This window comes from Lolium rigidum, chromosome 6 (assembly GCF_022539505.1).
Source record: "Lolium rigidum isolate FL_2022 chromosome 6, APGP_CSIRO_Lrig_0.1, whole genome shotgun sequence".
Taxonomy (NCBI): domain Eukaryota; kingdom Viridiplantae; phylum Streptophyta; class Magnoliopsida; order Poales; family Poaceae; genus Lolium; species Lolium rigidum.
In genome coordinates, this window is record NC_061513.1 from 39,809,330 (window position 1) to 39,833,569 (window position 24,240).

At 46.7% G+C, this 24,240-nt stretch overlaps 2 protein-coding genes across 2 annotated transcripts; one reads left to right on the plus strand and one right to left on the minus strand.

Moving 5' to 3' along the window:
- Positions 1–848: 848 nt before the first annotated feature.
- On the plus strand, positions 849–6,371 carry LOC124659477 (protein LAX PANICLE 2-like). Its single transcript, XM_047197343.1, has 5 exons — positions 849–1,034; positions 1,071–1,522; positions 1,839–1,889; positions 2,371–2,443; positions 5,941–6,371. Exons 1-5 carry the CDS (start codon positions 849–851, stop codon positions 6,142–6,144), a joined length of 966 nt encoding a protein of 321 aa, XP_047053299.1. The 3' UTR covers positions 6,145–6,371.
- Positions 6,372–9,880: 3,509 nt separating this feature from the next.
- On the minus strand, positions 9,881–13,854 carry LOC124660894 (RNA polymerase II subunit 5-mediating protein homolog). Its single transcript, XM_047198735.1, has 11 exons — positions 13,630–13,854; positions 13,474–13,533; positions 13,208–13,375; positions 12,661–12,724; positions 11,905–12,194; positions 11,722–11,799; positions 11,576–11,612; positions 11,294–11,376; positions 10,494–10,532; positions 10,339–10,416; positions 9,881–10,242 (listed from the first exon to the last, which is right to left on the minus strand). Exons 1-11 carry the CDS (start codon positions 13,831–13,833, stop codon positions 10,180–10,182), a joined length of 1,164 nt encoding a protein of 387 aa, XP_047054691.1. The 5' UTR covers positions 13,834–13,854; the 3' UTR covers positions 9,881–10,179.
- Positions 13,855–24,240: the final 10,386 nt, after the last annotated feature.

The window sequence follows — 24,240 nt, forward strand, 5'->3', positions numbered from 1 at the left end:
TATTTTTTGATGAAGATAAAGACGAGTTGCACAGATAGATAACTTTTAGTTGTTGCAAAGCTACACTACTTGCACCAAATATTGTTACCTTGATCGACCATGTTTTTTAGGAACTATTACTCGTCATCTTAATAAGGTAAGGGAGCTGCCATGCTGTCACTTCAACGTAGAACATACTTCACTTACCCACATCCATTTCTCCTACCTGATCTCTGTCTCTCTCTAGCATTCCCTCTCGATCTCTACCCTATGGTTATGTCTACGTGAGTTTGTTCGCGTAGGTAGTTTTCGTGTCCAGTGCCATGTCTGTCCACCTAGCTTGCACATAGATTCTACTACTACACCAACGATGGCATGCACATATATAATTATTATTTTCACAAATCACACATATACAGTTATAAATTAGTTAACAACTGACAGCTCCTGGTTTCCAAATTATCTTTTTTTTTCTTCAGTTTCTCTCTCCTCTGCCTGTCCCCCCTCTCTGAAACTTTTATCAACATTCTCTTTCTAGCAAGTCCTAGTATTAAGTTTCAGACCAAAGGGGAAATATATAGTTCGCTCTCCTCGGTCTCCCTCCTCATCTCCTTGTCTTCTCCATCGCTTGCCATAGGAGAAAAACTTTTAGCAGATTTAGTATCAAATCTCTCTCCTTGCTTCTTGCTTCGATCCTTGCTTGCTGCTCCGATCTTCGACCCAGCCATGAATGGAGCTTTCGACCATCTGGTCAGCCTCCGCCGGTGAATAAGACATGAGACGTGCTGCTGCACGGCCGAGGTCATCATCATCATCATCAGCAGCAGCAGCAGCAGCAGCAGCAGCAGCACATCGCCGGCGACACCGCCATGGTGCCAACCACTAGGAGCCTGCCGCCGCACCATGACTCCAGCGGCAAGAACAGCAAGCCGCTGTCGTACTACGACCCAGGATACTACATCGCCGCCCAGCTGGAGGCTGCGCAAGGCGCCGACATCAAGCAGCAGCCGTCAAGGTTCCCTCGGCGGCTAGCCATGGCCGATGAGGACAACGCCGTGGGGCGCCGGAGGCCGCGGTCCCAACGGGAGGAGGAGGCGGCCGGCACGAGCTCGCGGGGCGGCGGCAGCGGGGACGACGAGGACGCGGGCGGCGACAAGGACTGGCTCCAGCTGGGCCTCGGTGCCATGGCATCTTCCTCGTCCTCCTCCTCCGCCGGCGGCGACAACGACGCCGCCAAGTCTCTGGCGCCACCGGCTGCGCTGGACCTATTCAGCAGCAGCAAGCAAAGCGCGAGCAGGATGAGCCGGCCGTCGTTGTTCCCGCTGCCCATTAGGAGCTACCCCTCCCAGTCCCAGTACGGCCACGACCGGTACCGGCCAACGACGGCGGCGAGCGGGTACATGACCCCGGTGCCGCCGTTCTTGCCGTTTGCGCGGCCTCTGAGGAGCTGCTCCTCCGATCTCTTGATGCGAGTGGTCAGCCCGCCGCCGCCCAGAACGGAGGCCGCCGGCCTGTGGCTAACACTTCAGGCAGCTCCCAACCAGTAAGCATATATGCAAATTAGATATATGTGTGCACACATATTCAATTCGATTTCCTTCTGAATTTTTTTTTTTGAATTTGATCATAAAGATAGCAATGTGTGTATACTTGTTGCACCCATTGATCCATCTAATGCATCTCATAGCAATGCAAGTCCTATTGCATGCTGTGCATTTTTTTTTCTTTGGATAAATTACATATGGTGTTGCAGTGCACATATGCCAACAAAGCTACCTCAGATTACATTTAATTAGTATTGTGTTCAAGCTGCGGTGTGGAGCTTTAGTACTTAACTACTCTTCTTGCCATGCTTGCAGAGTTAGAGAGCCCATTTTGCCTCAGATACCAAAGAGCTACTTAAGAATCAGGTATAATTATATTCGTCTTTTCTTTTTGTTTCTCCAAAGAGTGAAAATTAAATCAATGAAGAATAGTGTTATCGATGCACATTGAGTATATATGTAGCTTTCCTTTGTTTTGTTAATTTCTGCAAGTCCTATCTAGCTACCTGTTAGCTAGACTCGAAAGTTTCTAGAATTCTAGGTAGGTCATGCAAGAGATAGGTAGCTAGATGTAAGATTAGCACCTATCATTTGATATATTCCATCCGTTCACTAATGTTAGATCTTTTAGGTTTTAACCCTAAATGCATGTATCGAGACGCATTTTAGTGTAGTTCACTATTTTTAATCCGTATCTAGTATATTTTAGAATATCTAAAAGTCTTACATTAGTGAACAAATGGAGTATATGAATTGGTCAGTAAAAAAAGAGACTTTGGATATGAATTGAATGGTCATGCTTACATACACACATATATCTCATAATGTATATATATATTTTGTACAGGGATAGCAACATGAAGGTGGAAGTGGTGCTAAAGTACTTGGCTGATAAGCTAGGACTCACACAATCTCAACAGGTACATCTCAGAAACCTTAACATCAATCTATTTGGCCCTTGTTAATCTTGGGAGTTTTTATATATAAATAATTTACTCCTTTATAGATATCTGTAGGACACTCCTCCACTTTGTTTTCGCAAAATGAAAACGCAAATTTAGCCCAAAAGATAAATATTTTCTGTTTCCTTTTATAGGATTTGTTTATGCATTTTTGTTGATCACATTAGTTACATCCGATTTAGTCGAGAAGTACCAGTCGAGTCATTAACGGTGAATAGTTGCGCAATTGTTGAATTTGCACTGCAAGGCATAGCGAGTATTGGTTTCTTGCTGTGGGGCCGCATATATGGGTACGCTATTGGGACGTGGAATAATCATGAAAGTAACAGTATACCTAATTAAGCGTACCACGTAGCTAAACTATGTCAACATCTCACATTTTGTTGGATACTAGACAAAGCAACAGGTCAAAGGCCCACATCATATGCATCAAGTTCTCTTAAACTTAAGCAAGTACAATTACAATGCGATGCAGTTCACTTGACTACCATTTCTAACATGAACATATATACAGTAAACCCTTAGTAAAAAATACTATCTACTACACAGATCGATATGGTGCACAACTATCATGAAGCCAATGTGAATATAGTGTATGCGTATTTTTACATTGATAATGGTCACTGTCACTTCCGGGCCTTCCGGCTCGTAAGAATGCACACACTGTCAATGTCTGTCGATTTTTAATTGTTTGCCATAAGCTAGTAACCGGCGAGACAAATAAGCACCATCTGAAATCCAAAGACTGTTTGGTCCCATGTATGATCACGGAAGTGATGTCAAGGAGTTGGTGGTGTTGCATACCAAAATATAAGTATGGCATTATGTCAGCATCTTTGTACGAAAATCTTGTATCCTATTCCTAGCTTGATGCATGCAAGAATATTTGCCGCCAAGTCTCTTCAGTCAATCGACCACTCACAAAAATTATACTAACTGTTTTCTGTTGGTACACAATTAACACACCATTACTGACTGTTGAAGTGTCGATGCACATAAAACTATTGCCATATGGCTGTCCCAACTCATCTAATTATAGTAGGAGTACACCAGCTAACTTCATTCTCATTAGTAGTTCGTGCAGTGTACTGTACCATTGTCAACACGACAACACTTAATCATCATGACTAAACATAATCAAGGTCAACTTGATTGCCTGATCTCGACGTGCAGGCCATCTAGTTTATGCATGTTTAAAACTAGTTTTTGTGATTGTGTATACATTTATGAATTTGTACCAGTCAATCAATTCGTCACCGTCGTGTACGTACAGGGCGATTTTCGTACATGGGTGACACAATGCTAGCGTATTTGCACCTCATGTAGTGTGCGCATGCATGCATGCATTGCTTGATCGCTGTAGTAGTGTACATGCACATCACAGCTGCTAGCAGCCTATCACCAATAAATAGCGTTACGTCTACGTGCTGAGGCTGGCTGACTACCTGCTACCTAGCTAGGCCTTCCCTTTCATTGCGCCGTAGCTAGACTCATGGTATACATTTATATACACTTTGCTCGTTCAAGTTTTGGTGTATAAATAACTATTTCAAAGCCATCTCTAAGAATCGCCTGGTCAGATTCTAGGATTCATGAAAATGCAGAATAAACTGAGAGAATTGTAATCGACGTTGAATGAGAAATAACTATTTCTAAGTCGACTAAGGCACATAATCACTTTGATGTTTAGGTGGCCCTAGAGATCGCTATTTCTAAGGCCGTTTGGTACACAGACATTTTCTATAGCAAGCAACTACTTGATTCTCAGCGGATAGAGGGTCGCCACTCAACGTTGTAATCTGACGCGCTGAATGAGAAATAACTATTTCTAAGTCGACTAAGGCACTGAGCCGCATAGTCACTCTGATGTATCAGTATTAGGTTTGGTATTTCTAGCCTTGTATATATATAGGTGGGGTGAGAGTCGTTATTTCTAAGGCCATCTGGACACATTTTCTATAGCAAGCAACTGTTTGATTCTAGATGGATAGAAAATAAACAATTCATCTCAATATATGATATATCACACCGAATGCTTCGTATGCATGTATCACTACAGGCGTTTTCCAATACCGCATGTCACCGAATATTTGGTTAATTTTACTAGATTTGTTCTACTATATTTTAGCTAATTTTAGTATCGCTAAATTTCTGGTAGCTAGCTCGAATATCCATCCCACCATATTGGTTTTCTTACAATCTCCATTCCTGTTTTTTTTTACTTTTTTTTATTGTTAATCTAAAATCAGTTCACAACATTGATGATACCAATTTTGATACTGCAATGGATCGGGGATCAATCATGCAATTTAAGTTTCCGTCGTACCAAGGATGTGTTGTTTTGCCTTACGAGAGCATATGGTCACAGATGGAAATTAAATTCATAAAAAATACTTCAAAATTTAAAAACATTTTTTTGGGGTTATTCATGTCTATATCTTTTACATGTTTGCAAAGTTTCATGAAGAAAAGACATATGTCACCCATGTATTTTAAATTTTCGTGAAAAAAGCTGGTTAGTTCGCAATAATGCATATGTGCATATTCCAAAAATAATGATCCGAGGTAGCTATATGCACGGCATAGGTGTGGACGTCGATGGACCAAAAGTGGTGTAATTGCAGTCGATCAGACGTGAACCCGTCACCACGGACGCACGGTGCACGTCCAGATTGCACGCGCGCACGGGTTGAATTGGAAACGTGGTCGATGGAATGATTGCAGCGCAGTGGTGCGTGCAGTGGATGGGTCGCTTTAGAACACGGGACGCCGGAGAGAGACAGAGCTGGCTGGCTACCTAGGGTCGGACTGGATGTACCTACGCGCGTGCGCGATTAGGACACGACCGAGCAGGCAGCTCGGCATCCTGTCAAAAGAGCAGTACAGCCCGGCAGCGACGGCCGCCGAACCTACACACGTACAGCTGCACGTTCATTCTCTCTGTATATCAATGGCGCCATACGTACGTACGCATGCATGTCAGCATCCTGGAATACATGCGTGTACGTATTACATGCATGAGTGCTACGTGTCGAGTGCGGTGTGCATGCGAAGCTAGCCAATGTGCAACAGGCGACGTGACATGCATCATGCATGCGAGATCGCTACGGTGCAACCATCAATCACGGCCAACACATGTCTTTCCAAGTGTTTAAGCTACGGCTACTAGCTCCATATCCATCTGTCGTCAACATATATATACAAATGCATACGCGCGTATGCCGTCATGCTTATGTGAAGTCAGGTACTGAGTACTGCACATGCGCGCGTACATGCATGTACGTCGTACTTAGACGAAGATGCCTGCGCGCGTACGTGTACGATTTTGGATAGCGCGTACACATTGTACTAGTTTATTTGTCATGACAATTCTTGTGATATAATTTGTTGTCTGCGCTGATGCGTACATCGAAGTGGATTGATTAACCAACACTTCTTTTATCTGGACCCTGCAGTTGGAGCTGACATGTAGAGGGCATCTCCTTCCCCCGTTCCTGCTGATGAAACACGTGAGAGACAGCATCTGGTGCGGCTCACCGGCGGCAATGGAGGACGAGGCCGCTCTCTCCGGGATCCCACCTCGGCGCTCACCCGGAGATGCAGTCACCACTACTGACCATGTCATGACACTCTTTTACAGCACAGCTAGGAATCATTAGCTAACTAGTCGAATGATTGATCCATCAAATGCCCCTCTGATTAATTAATTAATTAATCAACACCCGATGAGTTCTTTGATTTCTTCTTCTACTCCCTCTCCTCTCTGTCTCTGATCTGGCTATAACTGAAGCTTGATTTTCCAAGATTAATCAGCCAACTAACCATGAATCATACTCTCTTTTTTTCTGTTTTCTTTTGCTTTAATTCCCTATGCATCTCTTCTGTGCAAAAACTATGGCTCATTTGGCGGAAATGTTCATTTCTTTTCCTTCTCTCTTATACGTTGACGGGGGGCTGAACAGATGAAACGTTATTTGAAATAGGTTTTCGCTCCTCTTTGTAAATAAAGGCACAACGGCCACACATATAAAAGGTGATGGGAGACCCCCTACAAAGCAGATCAAGATAAACAAAAGAAAACACGGGGAAAAAAATCTAAACATGTCACCGAGGACACCAAAACGAGACCAAGAGGACATACAGCTCCACGACCCCCCCCCACAAAGAGGGTAACGACGCGCCACACGACCATCGCCGAGACCAAAATTCAAGGGCTTTCACCTGGAGTTGTAGTGCGGAGAAGGTAACCGCAATGGTGCCCCCAAGAGGGTTACGAAAACCGCAGGCATCGCCGAAGCGCTAAGCTTTCGCCTGGAGAAACCTTTGCACCGCCCACAATTTATGTTTTATTATCTTATGCAAAGTCTTCTATTAGCTCACGTTACTTGACTAGGGTTAATCCCGCCTAACACATGGTGTAAATTTTTCTCAATATGCGTTCTTTAATTTTCGTGCAAAAAATTATATGACTTATATCAAGTAATGGAGAGAGTATAGTTGTAGGGTGTCGTTTCATTCACATGATAGAATTAGAGAAGTACTAGAATTTGCCTAAACTAATATTCTACATCATACAAAACAAGAATAAAATCGATGAATAAAATATTTTTTTCCTTATCCTATCGCAAACTCCACACTTCTCACTCCATGTTTGCCACCCTCTTGGCCCAAGAAGTACATGTTTTCACAAGCACAGAAAACATGAGAGGGCCATCTATGCTTAGTAGTGAGGTAAAATAACCCAAACGGCATGATATCCAGTAGCACAAATCTCAAAGCATGAAACAAAGAGAATCTAATGGCACCAACATGCACGGGATGTCCCGTCCATCGGACAAACACATTTCTCGTTGAATGTCAGCTGGCAACGAACCCCCCCGGGGACTGAATCCACATTCAGATAGAAATGATATCACATGAATGGAATAGAAGTAAATATTTTCAAGATAAAATAAAAAATAATGAAGCATACACATCTACTACTGTTAGAACCGTGAACTCTTAGTTGGCACGATTGTCCTTGCCTATGGAGATGGCACTAGGTCAGTTTTGTTCACTCTTGGACATAGCAGCATACACGCTTTTAACCGGTTTTGGCTTAAAACCAACCTAGCCCATAAGCAGTTGCGAGTCTCGGATCGGCCAACGGGTGCGTCAACTATGCTCTCTTTGACTAGTACGAGTAGTGGACTGAGTTTTTTCCCCTCCAGGGTCACCTCGCGCGAGGCGGCTCCGGAGGCTCCCTCCCCCAAACCCTACAAATCCGCCCCATCCACCATCCACGGCCGTTGGCGTCTCCGGTGTCAGCGGTGGCGGCCACACCTAGCCACCAAGGTGGCAGGTGAGGGCAGAGCGTCCCGATGGCCCCATACGGACGGAGGCGGACATCAACCTAGGCGGCGAGGGTGGAAATCGGGCGGCGGCGCGAGGGCGTGGAGGTGCTCTCCGGCGCATGGCTGAGGCAACGGAGGCGCGGAGGAGCTCGGAAGGGGAAGCAACAGGGTCGGCGAAGATGGGTTGAGCATCAGCAAGCACCGGAGGCGGCAGCAGTTCGGAGTGTCTTGCTAGGATTAGGAAGGAGCTCCTGGAGGATGTGCTGCGGGCGCCCTCCCTATGGGTGTGGGTAGTTGTCTCTGGGCGAAAGCCTAGATTCGGAGTTGGATCCACGCGATGGCGGCCTCCTCGACGTCGTTCCTCTGTTGGGAGCACCGTGTTTGGAGACACGACATGGAGGTTCTAGGTTGCTCTCCTCCGGTGTTCACCGTTGCCTAAGTTAATCTTCGGAGGCGTAATGTACGTTGTTGCCGGTGAGTTGAAGACGGTGCTTTTCTTAGACTATTTTTTTTCTTCGTATTGCGTTGATGATGTTGTGGAATTGTGTTGTTCCCAGCGAGTTTTGATTGTTCTTATACTCAAAACTCTGCCTTCTATTACTCTTGAAAAAAAACTAGTACGAGTAACACGCGTGTTCGTGAAACTGGTTTGGTTTGGGTTGAATCCACGGGTTGGCCGGTTTAATATTTGGAACCAAACCATGCATGGGGTGGTATGGCACTATGGCAGCCCGCGCAATAATAACTAGTCCATGAATAAATTTGGCCATGACGAATTATCATGAGAGAGGGTTTACATGGTCTAACTTCGGTACACTAGCCCGCTCAGTAATAACTAGTCCGTGAATAAATTTGGCCATGAAGAATTGTCATGAGTGAGGGTTTATATGGTTTAACTCGAAAGCTGCTCCGATCCTATAGGAAGACGTAATTCACTAAACTTCAGTACATTAGCCCTCTTCCAATCTACTCCCTCCGGTCTCTTTTAATTGACTCGAATTTAGTATAATTTTGTACTCCCTCAGTTCATAAAAGGATGTCTCAACTTTAGATAAATTTAGATGTATGTAGATACTAAAATAGGTCCAGGTACATTCAAATTTTAACAAAATTAAGACATCTATTTATGAACGGAGGGAGTACTAAATTTGAGTTAATTAAAAAAACCCGGAGGGAGTACTATTGTTCCTATGCCAGGCGGCATATCTTACAAATGTTTAGACCAACAAAGTTTAGAGCGAGAAAGTTAGAGTTGGTTTACCCAAAATGAAATGCACTCGCTCCATTATCTTTTATGGGACAGAGTAAGTAGCAATAATTCTCTACTAGCCCATAGTAAAGTTTTTGTTCTAACAGGTAACCCATTTTCTCACATACATACACCACTCATCTGTATGAACGCACATCTAACAAGCCGAGATCATCTAATTCCTCTATTCTTGCAAATGAAACACGTAAGCCATTTTCTTACATACATACACCATTCATCTCTATGACCGCACATCTAACAAACCAAGATCATCTAATTCCTTCGTTCGTGCAAATGAAACACGTGAGAGATTGCATTTGTTGCAGCTCACTGACACCAAGCGAAGAAAGAGGCTGAGCTGCCAAATCGACGCTTGCAGGCTACAGCTACCACTGACCATGTCATGACGCTCTTTTACACACTAAATAAAATGTAGGAAACTTTAGTTAGTCGACCAATCGAATCCAACTGGTGTTAATTTATCAAAGAAGTAATTTAATTCGTCTTCCCACTTCGCCTTGCTTCTCTGACCTGGCTGCTGATAAACTTTTGTTACTTGGCCCCAGATCAACCAACCAATTAACAATTGAATCACACCTATTTTCTGCTTGCCTTTGTTTCAATTCCCTTTTCTTCCCCTTTCATCTATTGTGGGTAAAAGTTTTGACATAACCATTATATTCTATTTTTCTTTTGCTACGTGCCTCTACAAGAATATGTTGGGAACTACTAGACCAAATTTGCCATCCTAGGATGACGTAGAAATAGCGAACACACACAACTGTAGACATGCATCGAACCATGCTTTGTGTCCCAGTGAACGGTAGGAGTCTCATTCCATACAGTTAAGTTTTCACAAGCTGACATGATAAGTATTTGTCAGTGTTGGCAGCTGTCAATCCGAAACAGATACAGATATCTTGAGCTCTTAGCCATTGCCATACATTTAGTATATCGACAGTTCTGTCTCCTTTCCCGTGCATTGGCACCCACAAAAACAATCTTGATGTGGCATAGCATCTCTCAAAGGTGATACTAGTTGTTGCCAATGCCGTTCTTGCCAACGACCATGTGGTTAATCAATTTTGCGTCCTTTCTAGTCTCAAAGAGACTCAACGCCCTCCCTGTTGCATCTTGAATCTAGATACAGGCCTTGACGGAGCAGAACTACCAGGCTGCCGAATGTTCAGGCAAACAAATACGACGTCAGATCAATGTAAATCCGCCCACACGACACAGATCAAAAGATACAAAAAAAAAAAGGAGCTTACTTTCTCACTATCATTGTTCTTTGGCAGTTGAATCACTGAAAGGTTATCGTCGTGTTCAACGATAGATCCTGTGAAAGCCTAACAATAGCCATAAACTAGGTTAAATGCAATTTCAAAAGGGTATATCAGTATACATCAGAGTATGGGCAAATGACCTTTTGTCCACTTGATATTATCTTTCGTTCATGAGAAGACTGCCAAGCCAATAACCATTAGTCAGCACTATGAATACATCAAAACAATAACAAACCACAGATGAAACATGATATAAACTGCATCCCTAGGTCTCCAGAATGCTGCCAGATTTAGGTCACAGAGATGGACTACCTCCGTTCATGAAACTATCCTTTTAGAAAGCCTGGAGTCAAACTTCATTGACTTTGGCTACTAATAAGTAACAATAAATGCAGAAGAACTTCAGATGGTGAGGTGTAAATGATATCATTGTATTTCTCATGCGATGATAGAGTAATTCATAACATATCCCATATAGTTTTCTAAAAATATTATACAAGTTAATGGTCAAAGCTGCATGTCTGAGGCCGTGCCAATGTCCAAAACATCATATAATTGTGATTTGTGAAAGGAGAGTGTAATAGTTCTACACTGCCTAAGGTATACAGATTATAAATGCCAAGCCAGGTAAGCACAAAGTGTATGCACGGAATGCATACATCATGCTAACAAGTAGACTTCAGAAGTCAGCCGTGTGTGAAGATCTAAAGCACAGCTGCACAGGCATATCTGCATATGACATATGCAGATTGGTTTCATGATACTGTAAGTATATTGGATCAGTAACCAAAAATGCAACGAATGTGAGAGCTGCGAAGTGGGAGCCATTACTTACATTCACGTTGTTTTATAATGTTTCTATAGAAAAACAGAGAACCGAACATATGAAAAAAATTACATGGGCAAGTAATAATGGAAGTAAATCCCTTGCAATTGGTACCTCAGCAGAGTATTTTGGATCCTGTCGCGAGAGAGACTTCGACGAACTAACTATATTCCCGTTTTCATCCTTAAAAGAAACAGCTGCAAGTAGGAAATTTAGGCCACAGGGTATTAAATTTCTAATATAGAACTTCAAGCAACATGTTGGCGAACTAAGAAGTTCCAACTCCAGTAACATTACATAAATAAAGTGACAAAAAAGTCTGTATAGGTGTGTAACTTGGTATTCAAAATATCATGTGCACTGAAACTTGTCACACATGGCAGTATCAGGACTAACCTTTTCTAAGCGGAGCCCGAACTTCAGAGTTGATTATCTGCACATTGTATGAAAATACACTGTGACTGCTACAGAAGCTAAGATAAACAACTGCGACTGCTAGCCATTAATTCAGACACAAAGTACAAGATTCTGAAGGAGCTTACAGAGGAACTGGCTGATGGTGCAACAGAAGCACCTTTCAGCATTTTCTTTCCTCCTAGCTTCTTTAGTGCACTCTTCAGCTATTAGTACGAAAAGCAAAATATAAATAAGTTGCACTTCAACACATGGTCAAGTTAAGATAACACCAAAATTATGTCACGACGGTTGGAGAAAAACAAAGATACCTGGGCATTTCCTTGACTCCGGTCATTAGCTCCACTCCCAGAAACTGAGGCACCAAAACCAACATTATCGTGATCATTTCCATCACTTAATGTATCCAAGTTTTCCTCGTCATCCTCATTTGTTCCAGCACCTTCATCATCATCATCGTCGTCGTCATCATCTTCCTCTTCCTCTTCTTCATCTTCTGAAGAACTTCCAGCTTCCTTTTCTAACATTTCAAGTTCGTCAAACCTCGCCATGATTCGAGCATGTTCCTCATCTGATAATGTCCCAGAAGAACTTGAAGCTTCTGGAAAAGATAAGTAGAAACAATAGTCATGCTGGAGCAGAAGTTGCTTTTTGCCAACAAATGTAGGGGCTTAAGGTTTGTCACTTCTTTTAAAGGCAGAAATAGTCCCAGCACAACAAGACGTCCTGCTGGTATGATGTCAATAACTTAAGATTATAATGCTCTCAACATTCCTCCGTACCGACACACCATTTCATTGTAGAATGAGATATCACAGATCAACTTTCTGCAAGATTACTCTAGACCTTGTCAATTCAGGAATGGTCGAGAAAGATATTATACGAAATAAAAAGGCAATCCGGGTCTGGTAAATTTTGGTCTGAACCAATATGGTAAGTTCTCAAAGATACCACGCATCCAAACACCCTAAGGACTCACAAGAAGTATATGCATATCGGTATAACATCAATACTGAGCCAAACACATACTGAAGATAATAATGAAGTAAGGATTCAGACTTGGTTACCTGATTTTGATGGATTTATTTCGGCTTCTTCGTCATATTCTTCCCTGATCTCAACAAGACCCTCCTGCAGGCATCATCATAATTAAGCATCCAATTACAAGTAATTTTGCGCAGAAGCAAAGCCCACAATAAAAAATAGAGTGAAGCTCAACATACTGATAGTTCTCAATTTTGTTAAGACAAAAGAGTACAATCAACCATATGAGCAGCTTAGTTTAGTGCCACTGGTACAAGGTTATATTGCCGCACCTCAACCCATTATGTACAGTAAGACGCTGCTCATGTTACACTATTTTCCAGGGTGTAGAGTAACATATTAGCAACAAGCAGCACCCCGCTTTTAATAAGAAGGCTAACATAATATAGCATAAACTGCATGGTATCGGTAGCACAATTGTGAAGCGCATGTGTCAACGAAGGGTCTACTACCCATTTTCCTTTTTTTTCCTTACCAATGACCTCAACCAAATTGTTATTACAGTAAACCAATACACAATGCGTCAATGCCTGAGATGTACTCCTCACAAGGACAGAAAAAGAGCCTTACAGAAGCCTCAGCGGCAGTGGACTCGAAGAACTTGGCCTCAGCCTCAAGGTCCGAGATGGTTGCCTTGATCGCTTCCATTTGAGTCTCCAACTCCATTCCCCTCCTGTGCAGTATCTCGGTCGTCTGCTTGGCTGACCTATCAGCATAGTACCCATCCCCTAGAAGCACCTAAGGCACAGGCAAAATCGCAAGCTTCCACGCTGAAGTTCAAATATCCCAGGCAGGTAGAGGTAGAATCAAAATAGGAAAACTGCGGAATGCCATACCATGAGTTGATTCGTGTGGATCAAGCTGCCTGGAAAAAACGCGGCGCCGCCAAAGGGAACCTGCAAAACCAGACCAACGCATCCCCAAATTGGCTCGATTCAAGTAACCATGCTGCTAAAACAGGGAGATAAGCTGAAGTAGGGATGGGTAGGGACCATGATTTGGTGGGAGAGCTCGTCGGGGAGGCGCTGGACGAGGGAGACGAGGGCGGCGTTGTCGGCGAAGAAGCCCTGGACGCGGGCGAGCTCGGCGCGGCGGTCGGCGACGGCCTGGGCGACACGGGACACGGCCCTCCTCGTATCATCCGGCGAGAACACTGCCCCCAGCGGCGTCGCCGTTCCCTGCTTCGCCGCAGCCATCGCCGGTGCTCTGGACTCTGGTTCTGGTCGCCCCCAAAACAAAACCTCCGGAACTAATGGGCCCTTACCTTACGCCTGCCCTTACTTCACTTGTCATATACTTGGGCTTTAATATTTTTAAGTGGACTGACCCAGCCGGCCCATGTAGAGGTTCATTGCACCAGTTTTGGGACGCCAATGGGAGCGCCTACAACGGGGCGGAGCTAAGAGCATCTCCACCGGCAGGGGCGCCGGTACTGTCGTTGTCGCCAGAACATCCTCTATTTGGGAATGCTGCTTTCACACCGGTGCCCCCTATACTGTGGTCCCAATAGAAATTTAAATTAAAATGATATTTAAAACCAAAATTCATACGAAATTTATACAAAAGTAACTCGAATTTAAACCTAAATAAAACTTAAACTTAATCCTAATCTACTGGCCATCGGTTGGGGCGCGCGACGGGCCTGCCTCGTCGTCGTTCTTCGCCTTTGCCGCTTGCGTTTGTGCCCGCTTCTCGTCCCTTGCTTCGAGCATCTGGCGGTGGAGCATGGCGGTCAGCGTCGTAGGAGCTTGCCGGCGGCGCTGTCCCCGTGCTTTCATTTGCCGAGAAGCCTCATTCCCGGCGCGCCTCGCTTGCTCGCGCGCGAACGCGTCATAGTGGCGATGAGCGTTGAGGTCGTAGAGCTTCTGTCGCTCCGCCTCCATGAGGAGGCGTCCCGCCTCCTCCGTGGCCGCTCGCTGGCGCGAGATCTCGAGGGCGTGCTCGAGGTTAGCGTCGTTGACGAACTCCCGCTGCTCCTCCTTCAACCTCTGGAAGCGCTGCGCGTTCAACGACGCTAGGATTGCCGCCTGCTCCCGGTCGGCGGGGGCCTGCGGCTGCTCGCCCCACTGCGCCGCCTCAGCTTCCACACCTGCAACGTAGGCCTCGTGCCACGCCGCGAACCGTGGGTCCTCGTCATCGTCGGAGCTGTAGTCCGCGTCGGGCTACGGCTCCGGCTCCGGCTGCGGTGGTGGTGGAGGCGCCGCAGGCAGCGCGCGGCCGTTGAGGACAAGCATGGAGTATGTCGTCTTAAGACGGCGCGGCATTTTTGAGGTGGAGAGGAGAGAATGGCGCGGTGGCGGTGGTGGAGATGAGAGGATAGCACCGCGGTGGTGGACGGCGTACGTACTAAATAGTGGTGCCAACTACCCGCATTTACGGCGGCTTAGGCGACTGGACGCCGTGTGGTCAGTCGTTGCCCTCGTCGTTGCCTCGGTTTCCACGCGGGAGACCATTAAAGGCCGACGACCAACCTTCCCGTGTCGCGGCCGATGCGAACCATCGTGTCCTCTCGCTGACAAGGCGCCCCCACCCGCGAGAACCGTTGTGCCGCGAGGCGCCGGCGCGCCCGATTCGCGCCCTACATGAAGGGGCCGACACGGCGGTGATTCTATTGGGCTCGAAAACTAGCCGGCGCCGTTTGGGGCGCACCGGTGTGAGCCCAAAATCCACGCCGGCCCCCAAAACGCTATCGAGGCCGCTATTGGGGCCGCCGGTGGAGATGCTCTAACCAGCGATGGTTTATAACCATCGCTAAGGGGAAACCGTTAATGGGCCTGGCCCATTAGTTCGGTTATTTCAAAAATTTCCAGATTCGAAAATTTGCTTAGATTTCAAATTTGCCCAGATTCGAAATTTGCTTAGATTTAAAAATTGCCTAGATTCGAAATTTGCTGAGATTTGAAATTTGCTAAGATTAAAAATTTGCTTACTTTGAAAATTTGTTCGAATTTGAAATTTTCTTAACTTTAAATTTTGCTCCAATTTAAAATTTGTTAAAAAAATAAAAAACAGAAAAAATCAAAAAATCAAAAAATCGAAGAAAAACCGAAAGAAAACCGAAACCCAAGAAAAACCTTAAAAAAAACTCGACGAAAACCGAAAAAACCGAGACCTACAGGCTCCCTACATGTTAATGGGCCACGGCCCAAAAGCTCCCTACGGGTGAAACCACGCGGGCTCCTTCACCCTCCTCGCCCTCGGTCATTTCCGGCGGCTCCTTCCCCGATGGTCGGCGATCTTGTGCCACTTCTACGCCATAGCCATGGAAACACGTCAGGAATTCCGCCGACCCCGTTTGCCCAATTCGAGGACAAGAGAAGAAAGATCAGTACCTGAGGTGCCGGCCGGTCCTCGGAGAAGGGCTGCAGCCCATCGTCGAGGGAGGTGAAGGTGGCTGTGGTGATTTTGGCGAGCACCTTCCGGTACTCGTCCTCGCTCCAGTCGACCGCAGTCGAGAGGGTGCAGTCGTTCTTCCCCCGATACTCCCACATGTAATGGCCGCGACTGTGTAGAGGAATCAGGCGGCGGACGAGCCAACAGTTGTACATGTTGGCGGTCGTCATCCAGCCGTCCTTCAGCGTCTGGATCGCCAGCCGCATCGCCTTCACTACCTCTTCCTGGTCGCGGGGCAGCGACCGCACGTTGAGGCGACGAGGGGCGCTCAGCTCTGGCGAGTACTGGGGAATGTGAGAGTCTCCAGGCCGAGTGTGCTCCTGGGCGTAAAACCAAAACCGGCGCCATTGCGCCTGCGCTTTCTTCGGGAGCGCCATGTCGAGGAAGCTCTCCCCGGACTTCACTTGGAATGTGATCCCGCCGTTCGGGATGAGCGACTGGTCGCTCTTGCTCACCCGGGTCGCCCGCCCATGGAAGATTGACACCCACAGCGGTAAGTAGGGCGGGCAGCCCAGGTAGCACTCGCACAACGCCACAAAGAGGGCGATCTGCTGGACGCTGTGCGGCCCGAGGTCGGAGATCTTGATGATGTAGAATGCTAGAAGCTGGCGCAGGAAGTCGGAGGTGGGGAGCGCGAAGCCGCGGTCGAGGAAGCTCATGAAGATCACGAACTCCCCCGGCCTCGGGCGCGGCTCCACCTCGTTAGCCACCGGCACCCTCCACCTCTCGTGCTTGAACTCGGGAATGATCCCCGCAGAGATGTACGGGAGGAGGGATTCCCGGGTGACCTTGGATTTACCCCATCCCTTGGCCGCCATTGATGCGCTTGAGCTCGAATGCGGAGGAGAGAAGGAAGAAGTGGAGAAGAGAAGGAGGGAGAAATGCGGCGGAGTGAGGAGCCCTAACTGTAGAGGCAACCCTTTATATGGCCGCACTCACCAGACTTAAGGAACGAGATCCACCCTTCAAAGCTGCTCTGAAATCACCGACCGGAGATCTACGGCCGAGATTTGCGCCGGATTGGGCTGCATAACCGTTATCTAGCCGTTAACGGTCATGTCAAGCCCAACGGTCAGCTGCGTTGTAACGGCGCCCACCTCAGTCAACGTGAATCTAGCCGTTGAAGGCTCCACGTGTCTCCATGAGGGGGCAAACGCCGACTGGCAACGCCGACTGGCCAACATCGACTGACCCCTGGCGACTGAAGACTGGAGTTTCGGGAGCCCGGTGACAATTCGCATCAACCCTTCGCCACGCCTCTTCAAGACCTGTCGCCAGCCTGTGCTTCATCATCACCGCGCTCGGGGACTACTGATGGGGATATACCCTAAGTGGGTGTGTCACCAGTCCCACTCGCCATGGAGTAAAGGGCCCAAATGAGGCGCCAGTCGCCTGGACGACTGGGTGGATGGGCCCTGGAGCGACTGGGCCACGATCCTCGGGCAGGCCGACTGGACGCCAAGCCCGTGCGACTGGAGGAGGAGATTACTTGCAAGAGGAGCGACGAATCCCGGATTAGTAGCAACTGATTTGATTCGGACTTATCTCTATGTAAACCCTAGATCGGGGGTGCCTATATAAACCCCCGAGCTAGACCCTAGAAAGATATATCATCTGAGATCCGATCTCCCTCATAGCTCTTAGCGCAGCCGCCGACTGAGCCCCCCATTGTAATTCTCCACTGAGTAATAGATCTAGCAGGACGTAGGCCTTTTACTCTCCGGAGGGGCTGAACCTGGGTAAAACCTTGCGTCTTGTGCACCTCGTTCCGCAGATGGCTGTGTCTCCTTGCCCCCGCATCAACGAAGTGCTGCCCCCTTGATACGTCTCCAACGTATCGATAATTTCTTATGATCCATGCCATATTATTGATGATACCTACATGTTTTATGCACACTTTATGTCATATTCGTGCATTTTCTGGAACTAACCTATTAACAAGATGCCGAAGTGCCGATTCTTTGTTCTCGCTGTTTTTGGTTTCGGAAATCCTAGTAATGAAATATTCTCGGAATTGGACGAAATCAAGACCCGGGGTCCTATTTTGCCACGAACCTTCCGGAAGACCGAAGAGCATACGAAGTGGGGCCACGAGGTGGCCGGACCACAAGGCGGCGCGGCCAAGGAGGGCCCGCGCCGCCCTGTGGTGTGGGCCCTCGTCGGCCCTCCGACTCTGCCCTTCCGCCTACTTAAAGCCTTCGTCGCGAAACCCCCGAGGCGAAAAACCACGATACGGAAAACCTTCCGGAGACGCCGCCGCCGCCAATCCCATCTCGGGGGATTACGGGAGATCTCCTCCGGCACCCTGCCGGAGAGGGGATTCATCTCCCGGAGGACTCTACACCGCCATGGTCGCCTCCGGAGTGATGAGTGAGTAGTTCACCCCTGGACTATGGGTCCATAGCGGTAGCTAGATGGTTGTCTTCTCCTCATTGTGCTTCATTGTTGGATCTTGTGAGCTGCCTAACATGATCAAGATCATCTATCCGTAATACTCTATGTTGTGTTTGTCGGGATCCGATGGATAGAGAATACCATGTTATGTTAATTATCAAGTTATTGCATATGTGTTGTTTATGATCTTGCATGCTCTCCGTTATTAGTAGAGGCTACGGCCAAGTTTTTGCTCTTAACTCCAAGAGGGAGTATTTATGCTCGATAGTGGGTTCATGCTGCATTGACACACGGGACGGTGACAGAAAGTTCTAAGGTTGTGTTGTCTCTGTTGCCACTAGGGATAAAACATTGATGCTATGTCCGAGGATGTAGTTATTGATTACATTACGCACCATACTTAATGCAATTGTGCTGTTGCTTTGCAACTTAATACTGGAGGGGTTCGGCCGATAACTCTGAAGGTGGACTTTTTAGGCATAGATGCGGTTGGATGGCGGTCTATGTACTTTGTCGTAATGCCCAATTAAATCTCACTATACTTATCATGACATGTATGTGCATTGTTATGCCCTCTCTATTTGTCAATTGCCCGACTGTAATTTGTTCACCCAACATGCTTTTATCTTATGGGAGAGACACCTCTAGTGAGCTGTGGACCCCGGTCCATTCTTTTATACTTGAAATACAAATCTCTTTGCAATACTTGTTTTACTTGTTTTCTCTCGCAAACAATCATCTTCCACATAATACGGTTAATCCTTTGTTACAGCAAGCCGGTGAGATTGACAACCTCACTGTTTCGTTGGGGCAAAGTACTTTGGTTGTGTTGTGCGGGTTCCACGTTGGCGCCGGAATCCCTGGTGTTGCGCCGCACTACATCCCGCCGCCATCAACCTTCAACGTGCTTCTTGGCTCCTCCTGGTTCGATAAACCTTGGTTTCTTTCTGAGGGAAAACTTGCTGCTGTGCGCATCATACCTTCCTCTTGGGGTTCCCCAACGAACGTGTGAAATACACGCCATCACCCCTGTAGCACCTGGCGTGGTCATATCCACGACACCGGGGTAGACGAACTGACCAAGGCGTGGATAAAAAGAGGGAACACGATGTCTATCTAGAAAAGGCCAGATTTTTTAAAGCGGTGATACGATGAGAATTTGTCACATTCGTTTCGATGATGGGTGAAACGCCCACACTGCTAGGCCAGTATGTTAGGAAGACAGAACCGAATTCTCTAAAAAAAGGCTGGTGTTCGCGAAGGTCCAAAAGTCTCTCCGCATGCGACACGTGACGTGTTGTGGTGCCAGAATTTTGGTGGGAAGTGGTCTCCCTGCTCGTAAGTGCCGCAATAGGAAGGAATGTGGGATATGAGAGGATAGAGAAAGACAAGGATGGTCCAGTTTCCCTTTACTTTTTAGATTCGTTTTTTCAAAATAAAATATCTTGCGAACCGTAAGTCCAAACTACGAACCGTTTTCACTTTTGAGATCCTCGCATCTAGATCTTTAAAATTAGATCCCATGTTGATAAGTTTCGAGATACTTTTTTTCGTACTTCAATACTAGTGTGATTGTACTTGTAGTGTACCTAACTGTACTCGTGCTTCAACTGATAAGTACTTCTGTTTTTTGTGTATTTGATGCAATTTTTCCCTTTACTCAATAATTGTACTTACTCGTGTGCGCTACTGTACCTGTGCTTTTGTACTAGTACTTCCTCGTGTGCGTGACTGTACTTCTGTACCACTACTCGCTCATGTGCGCGACTGTACTTCTGTACCAGTACTCGCTTGTTTGCGCGATTGTACCTGCTCGTGTGCGTGACTGTATTTGCTCGTATGTCTGACTGTACTTCTGTACATGTACCTGCTCGTGTTCGTGACTGTACTTACATGTACTCGCTCGCGTGTGTAGTTGTACCTATACTCGTTGATGTGTGCATGTGGACTTGTACTTGCTCGTGTGTGCAGCTGTACTTGTCTTTGTGTGTTATGCATAATTGTACTCGTGGTATATCGCAATTGTACTCGGGTGATATTTATTACTGTACTCGTGCGTTATTCGTGACTGTACTCGTTAGTGTATGTGGTTGTCCTTGTAGTGCAGGTGCGAGACGAACAATGGCCGGAAAATGACGTGCATGTAGTGGTGTACATGAGTTATATTTTGTAGTTAAAAAATGGATGTGTATGTGCTACCCAAGGCCTTCCACAGCGTTGCAAATTATCGGTGCCCCATTCGTCTCAGGCTTCAATCGTCGGTGCCCGCACGCTGTGGAGCCGGTGACCGCGTTGAAATTTCAAGGCATCGGAGCTTCTCCGTGCCCCGATTCCCACTTCCAAGTGCCACTAAAATATGCATGTTATTAGCTGCCAACACCAACTTCCTCTCTGCTAGAAACCGGCGATTTACACAGAAATAACCCTTTTCTGGAAGTATAGCACGGACTGACCCTCCGGGGAAACTATTTCACCCATCTAACCCTTTTGTGTGGCGCCCCTCACATCGGTGCCACACGTCACTGTGCGGCGCCCGTGCCTGCGGCGCCACTCGCGCATCCGACGTGGCGCGGTCGATGCTGATGTGTGCTCCAGTCCGATGTGGCAGGATGTGTGGCGCCGCTCCCATCGGCGCCACACAGTGAAAGTGTGGCGCCGATGCCAAAGGCGCCACACATCCACTTATGTGTGCCCAAAACATACTGTAAGACAATTCCTCAGGGACTTAGCCGTTTTGGCGACCCTGTTTGTGTGGCGCCGATGCCAGGGGCGCCGCACTATGCAGTGTGGCGCCGACGTCAAGGGCACACAAACAGGGTCGCCAAAACGGCTAAGGACTAAGCGTCCGGAGCCCCTGGATGTTTTCTACACATAAGGTGATATAAGTTGACATGTGCGGCGCCGATGCCATGGGCGCCACACAGTGCAGTGTGGTGATACGTCTCCGACGTATCGATAATTTCTTATGTTCCATGCCACATTATTGATGTTATCTACATGTTTTATGCACACTTTATGTCATATTCGTGCATTTTCCGGAACTAACCTATTAACAAGATGCCGAAGTGCCAGTTCCTGTTTTCTGCTGTTTTTGGTTTCAGAAATCCTAGTAACGAAATATTCTCGGAATCGGACGAAATCAAGACCCAGGTTCCTATTTTTCCCGGAACCATCCAGAACACCCGAGAGCCGCCAGAGGGAAGCCATGGGGGCCCCACACCACACCCGGCGCGGCCGGAGGGGGCCGCGCCGCCCTATGGTGTGGTGGCCCCGAGCCCCTCCGAGGCTGCCCTTCCGCCTATTTAAAGCCTCCGTCGCGAAAACCCTATTACGAAGGACGAAACCCACAGAAACCTTCCAGAGCCGCCACCATCGCGAAGCCAAGATCTGGGGGACAGGAGTCTCTGTTCCGGCATCCTGCCGGAGCGGGAAAGTGCCCCCGGAAGGCTCCTCCATCGACACCACCGCCATCTCCATCAACGCTGCTGTCTCCCATGAGGAGGGAGTAGTTCTCCATCGAGGCTCGGGGGCTGTACCGGTAGCTATGTGGTTCATCTCTCTCCTATGTACTTCAATACAATAATCTCATGAGCTGCCTTACATGATTGAGATTCATATGATGATGCTTGTAATCTAGATGTCGTTATGCTAGTCAAGTGAATTTTACTTATGTGATCTCCGGAGACTCCTTGTCCCACGTGTGTAAAGGTGACAGTGTGTCCACCGTGTGGGTCTCTTAGGCTATATTTCACAGAATACTTATTCACTGTTATGAATGGCATAGTGAAGTGCTTATTTATATCTCTTTATGATTGCAATGTGTTTTGTATCAAAATTTATCTATGTGCTACTCTAGTGATGTTATTAAAGTAGTTTTATTCCTCCTGCACGGTGTAATGGTGACAGTGTGTGCATCCGTGTTAGTACTTGGTTTATGCTATGATTATGATCTCTTGTAGATTATGAAGTTAACTATTGCTATGATAGTATTGATGTGTATTATTCCTCCTACATAGCATGAAGGTGACGAGTGTGCATGCTATGTTAGTACTTGGTTTAGTCGAATTGATCTTTCTTGCACTCTAAGGTTATTTAAATATGAACATTGAATTGTGGAGCTTGTTAACTCCGGCATTGAGGGTTCGTGTAATCCTACGCAATGTGTTCATCATCCAACAAGAGTGTAGAGTATGCATTTATCTATTCTGTTATGTGATCAATGTTGAGAGTGTCCACTAGTGAAAGTCTAATCCCTAGGCCTTGTTCCTAAATATCGCTATCGCTGCTTGTTTCTTGTTTTACTGCGTTACTACTGCTGCGTTACTACTTGCTTGTTTATCGTCTGGGCAAAGCACTTTTACGGTGCCGTTGCTACTACTTATTCATACCACCTGTATTTCACTATCTCTTCGCCGAACTAGTGCACCTATTAGGTGTGTTGGGGACACAAGAGACTTCTTGCTTTGTGGTTGCAGGGTTGCATGAGAGGGATATCTTTGACCTCTTCCTCCCTGAGTTCGATAAATCTTGGGTGATCCACTTAAGGGAAACTTGCTGCTGTTCTACAAACCTCTGCTCTTGGAGGCCCAACACTGTCTACAAGAATAGAAGCTCCCGTAGACATCATGTGGCGCCGCTCGCATGGGCGCCACACATTGACTTGTGCTAAACCATGAAAATATCTACCATATTTCAACAGTTTTGAATACAACATTGCACACAACATGTACGAGACAACATAGTGGTTCAAATAACACATAAGGTTCAATGACATCAAGGTTCCAATTACAATAAGGTTCGACAAGATCAAGGTTCACACAACATCAAGGTTCGATAACATAAAAGTTCAACAACAAGAACATAGCCAAACGGATTCTTCTTCTTAGATTCTTCATCTAGTTCTTCCTTCTCCCTTATGTCACGAGCCAACTGAACCACCGAGTCGAAGAAATGGTGGCGCTCCACCGTCTTTGAAGCTTCCGCTTGAGCTCTTTCCTCCTGGATGCGCTCAGCCTCCCTAGGCACCTCCTCTAGGTGCATCCTATTGACCCTCTCCCTCGCTATTTGAGCAAGTTTCCAGTTCTTCTGGAAATTTTCCCTCCATAGACGGTCCCGTTCGGCCTTGATCTTCTCATTCCTCTTCTTCTCGCGCCATATGTATTCCTGATACTTCCTTTGCATACGGGCACGCTCGGCCATCTTGTTCTCGTGCTCCTCCTTCTCCTTCCTCGCAACTTCTTCCTTCTCCCTCTTCCGCATCGTCCTCACAGCCTCCTCCCAAACGGTCTCGTCCTTCTCATTGCCCTCCCACGCCTCCTTCCCCTTGGTGGGTTGAGTTGCCATAACTGAAAACAAAATTGAAAAAACCAAAGTTAGTCATGGAATAGGAAAATAGAAAGTACAATACAATTAATATATTGGAGACACATACGGATAAGGCCTCGCTAGGTATCCTAGCATACTAGTACCCCGGCGTCCACCATGGCGACCTCTACTAAGCCCTACATGAATCCTTGGTTGCCTTGGAGCTTGTCGCCATTGTGATTGATGGCTTGGGGCTTGTTGACGTGGGGCTTGTTGCCTTGGAGCTTGTTGCGAACGAGCTTATTGCCTTGGAGCTTGTTGCGAAGGAGCTTGTTGCCTTGGAGCTTGTTGCCGTGGGGCTTGTTGGCTTGGAGCTCGTTGGCTTGGAGCTTGTTGGGTTGGAGCTTGTTGGCTTGGAGCTTGTTGGGTTGGAGCTTGTTGGCTTGGAGGCTGATTTGAAGCTTGTTGGCTACTTGATTGTTGGTTGTGCTAGCATCATTCCCCTTTAACTT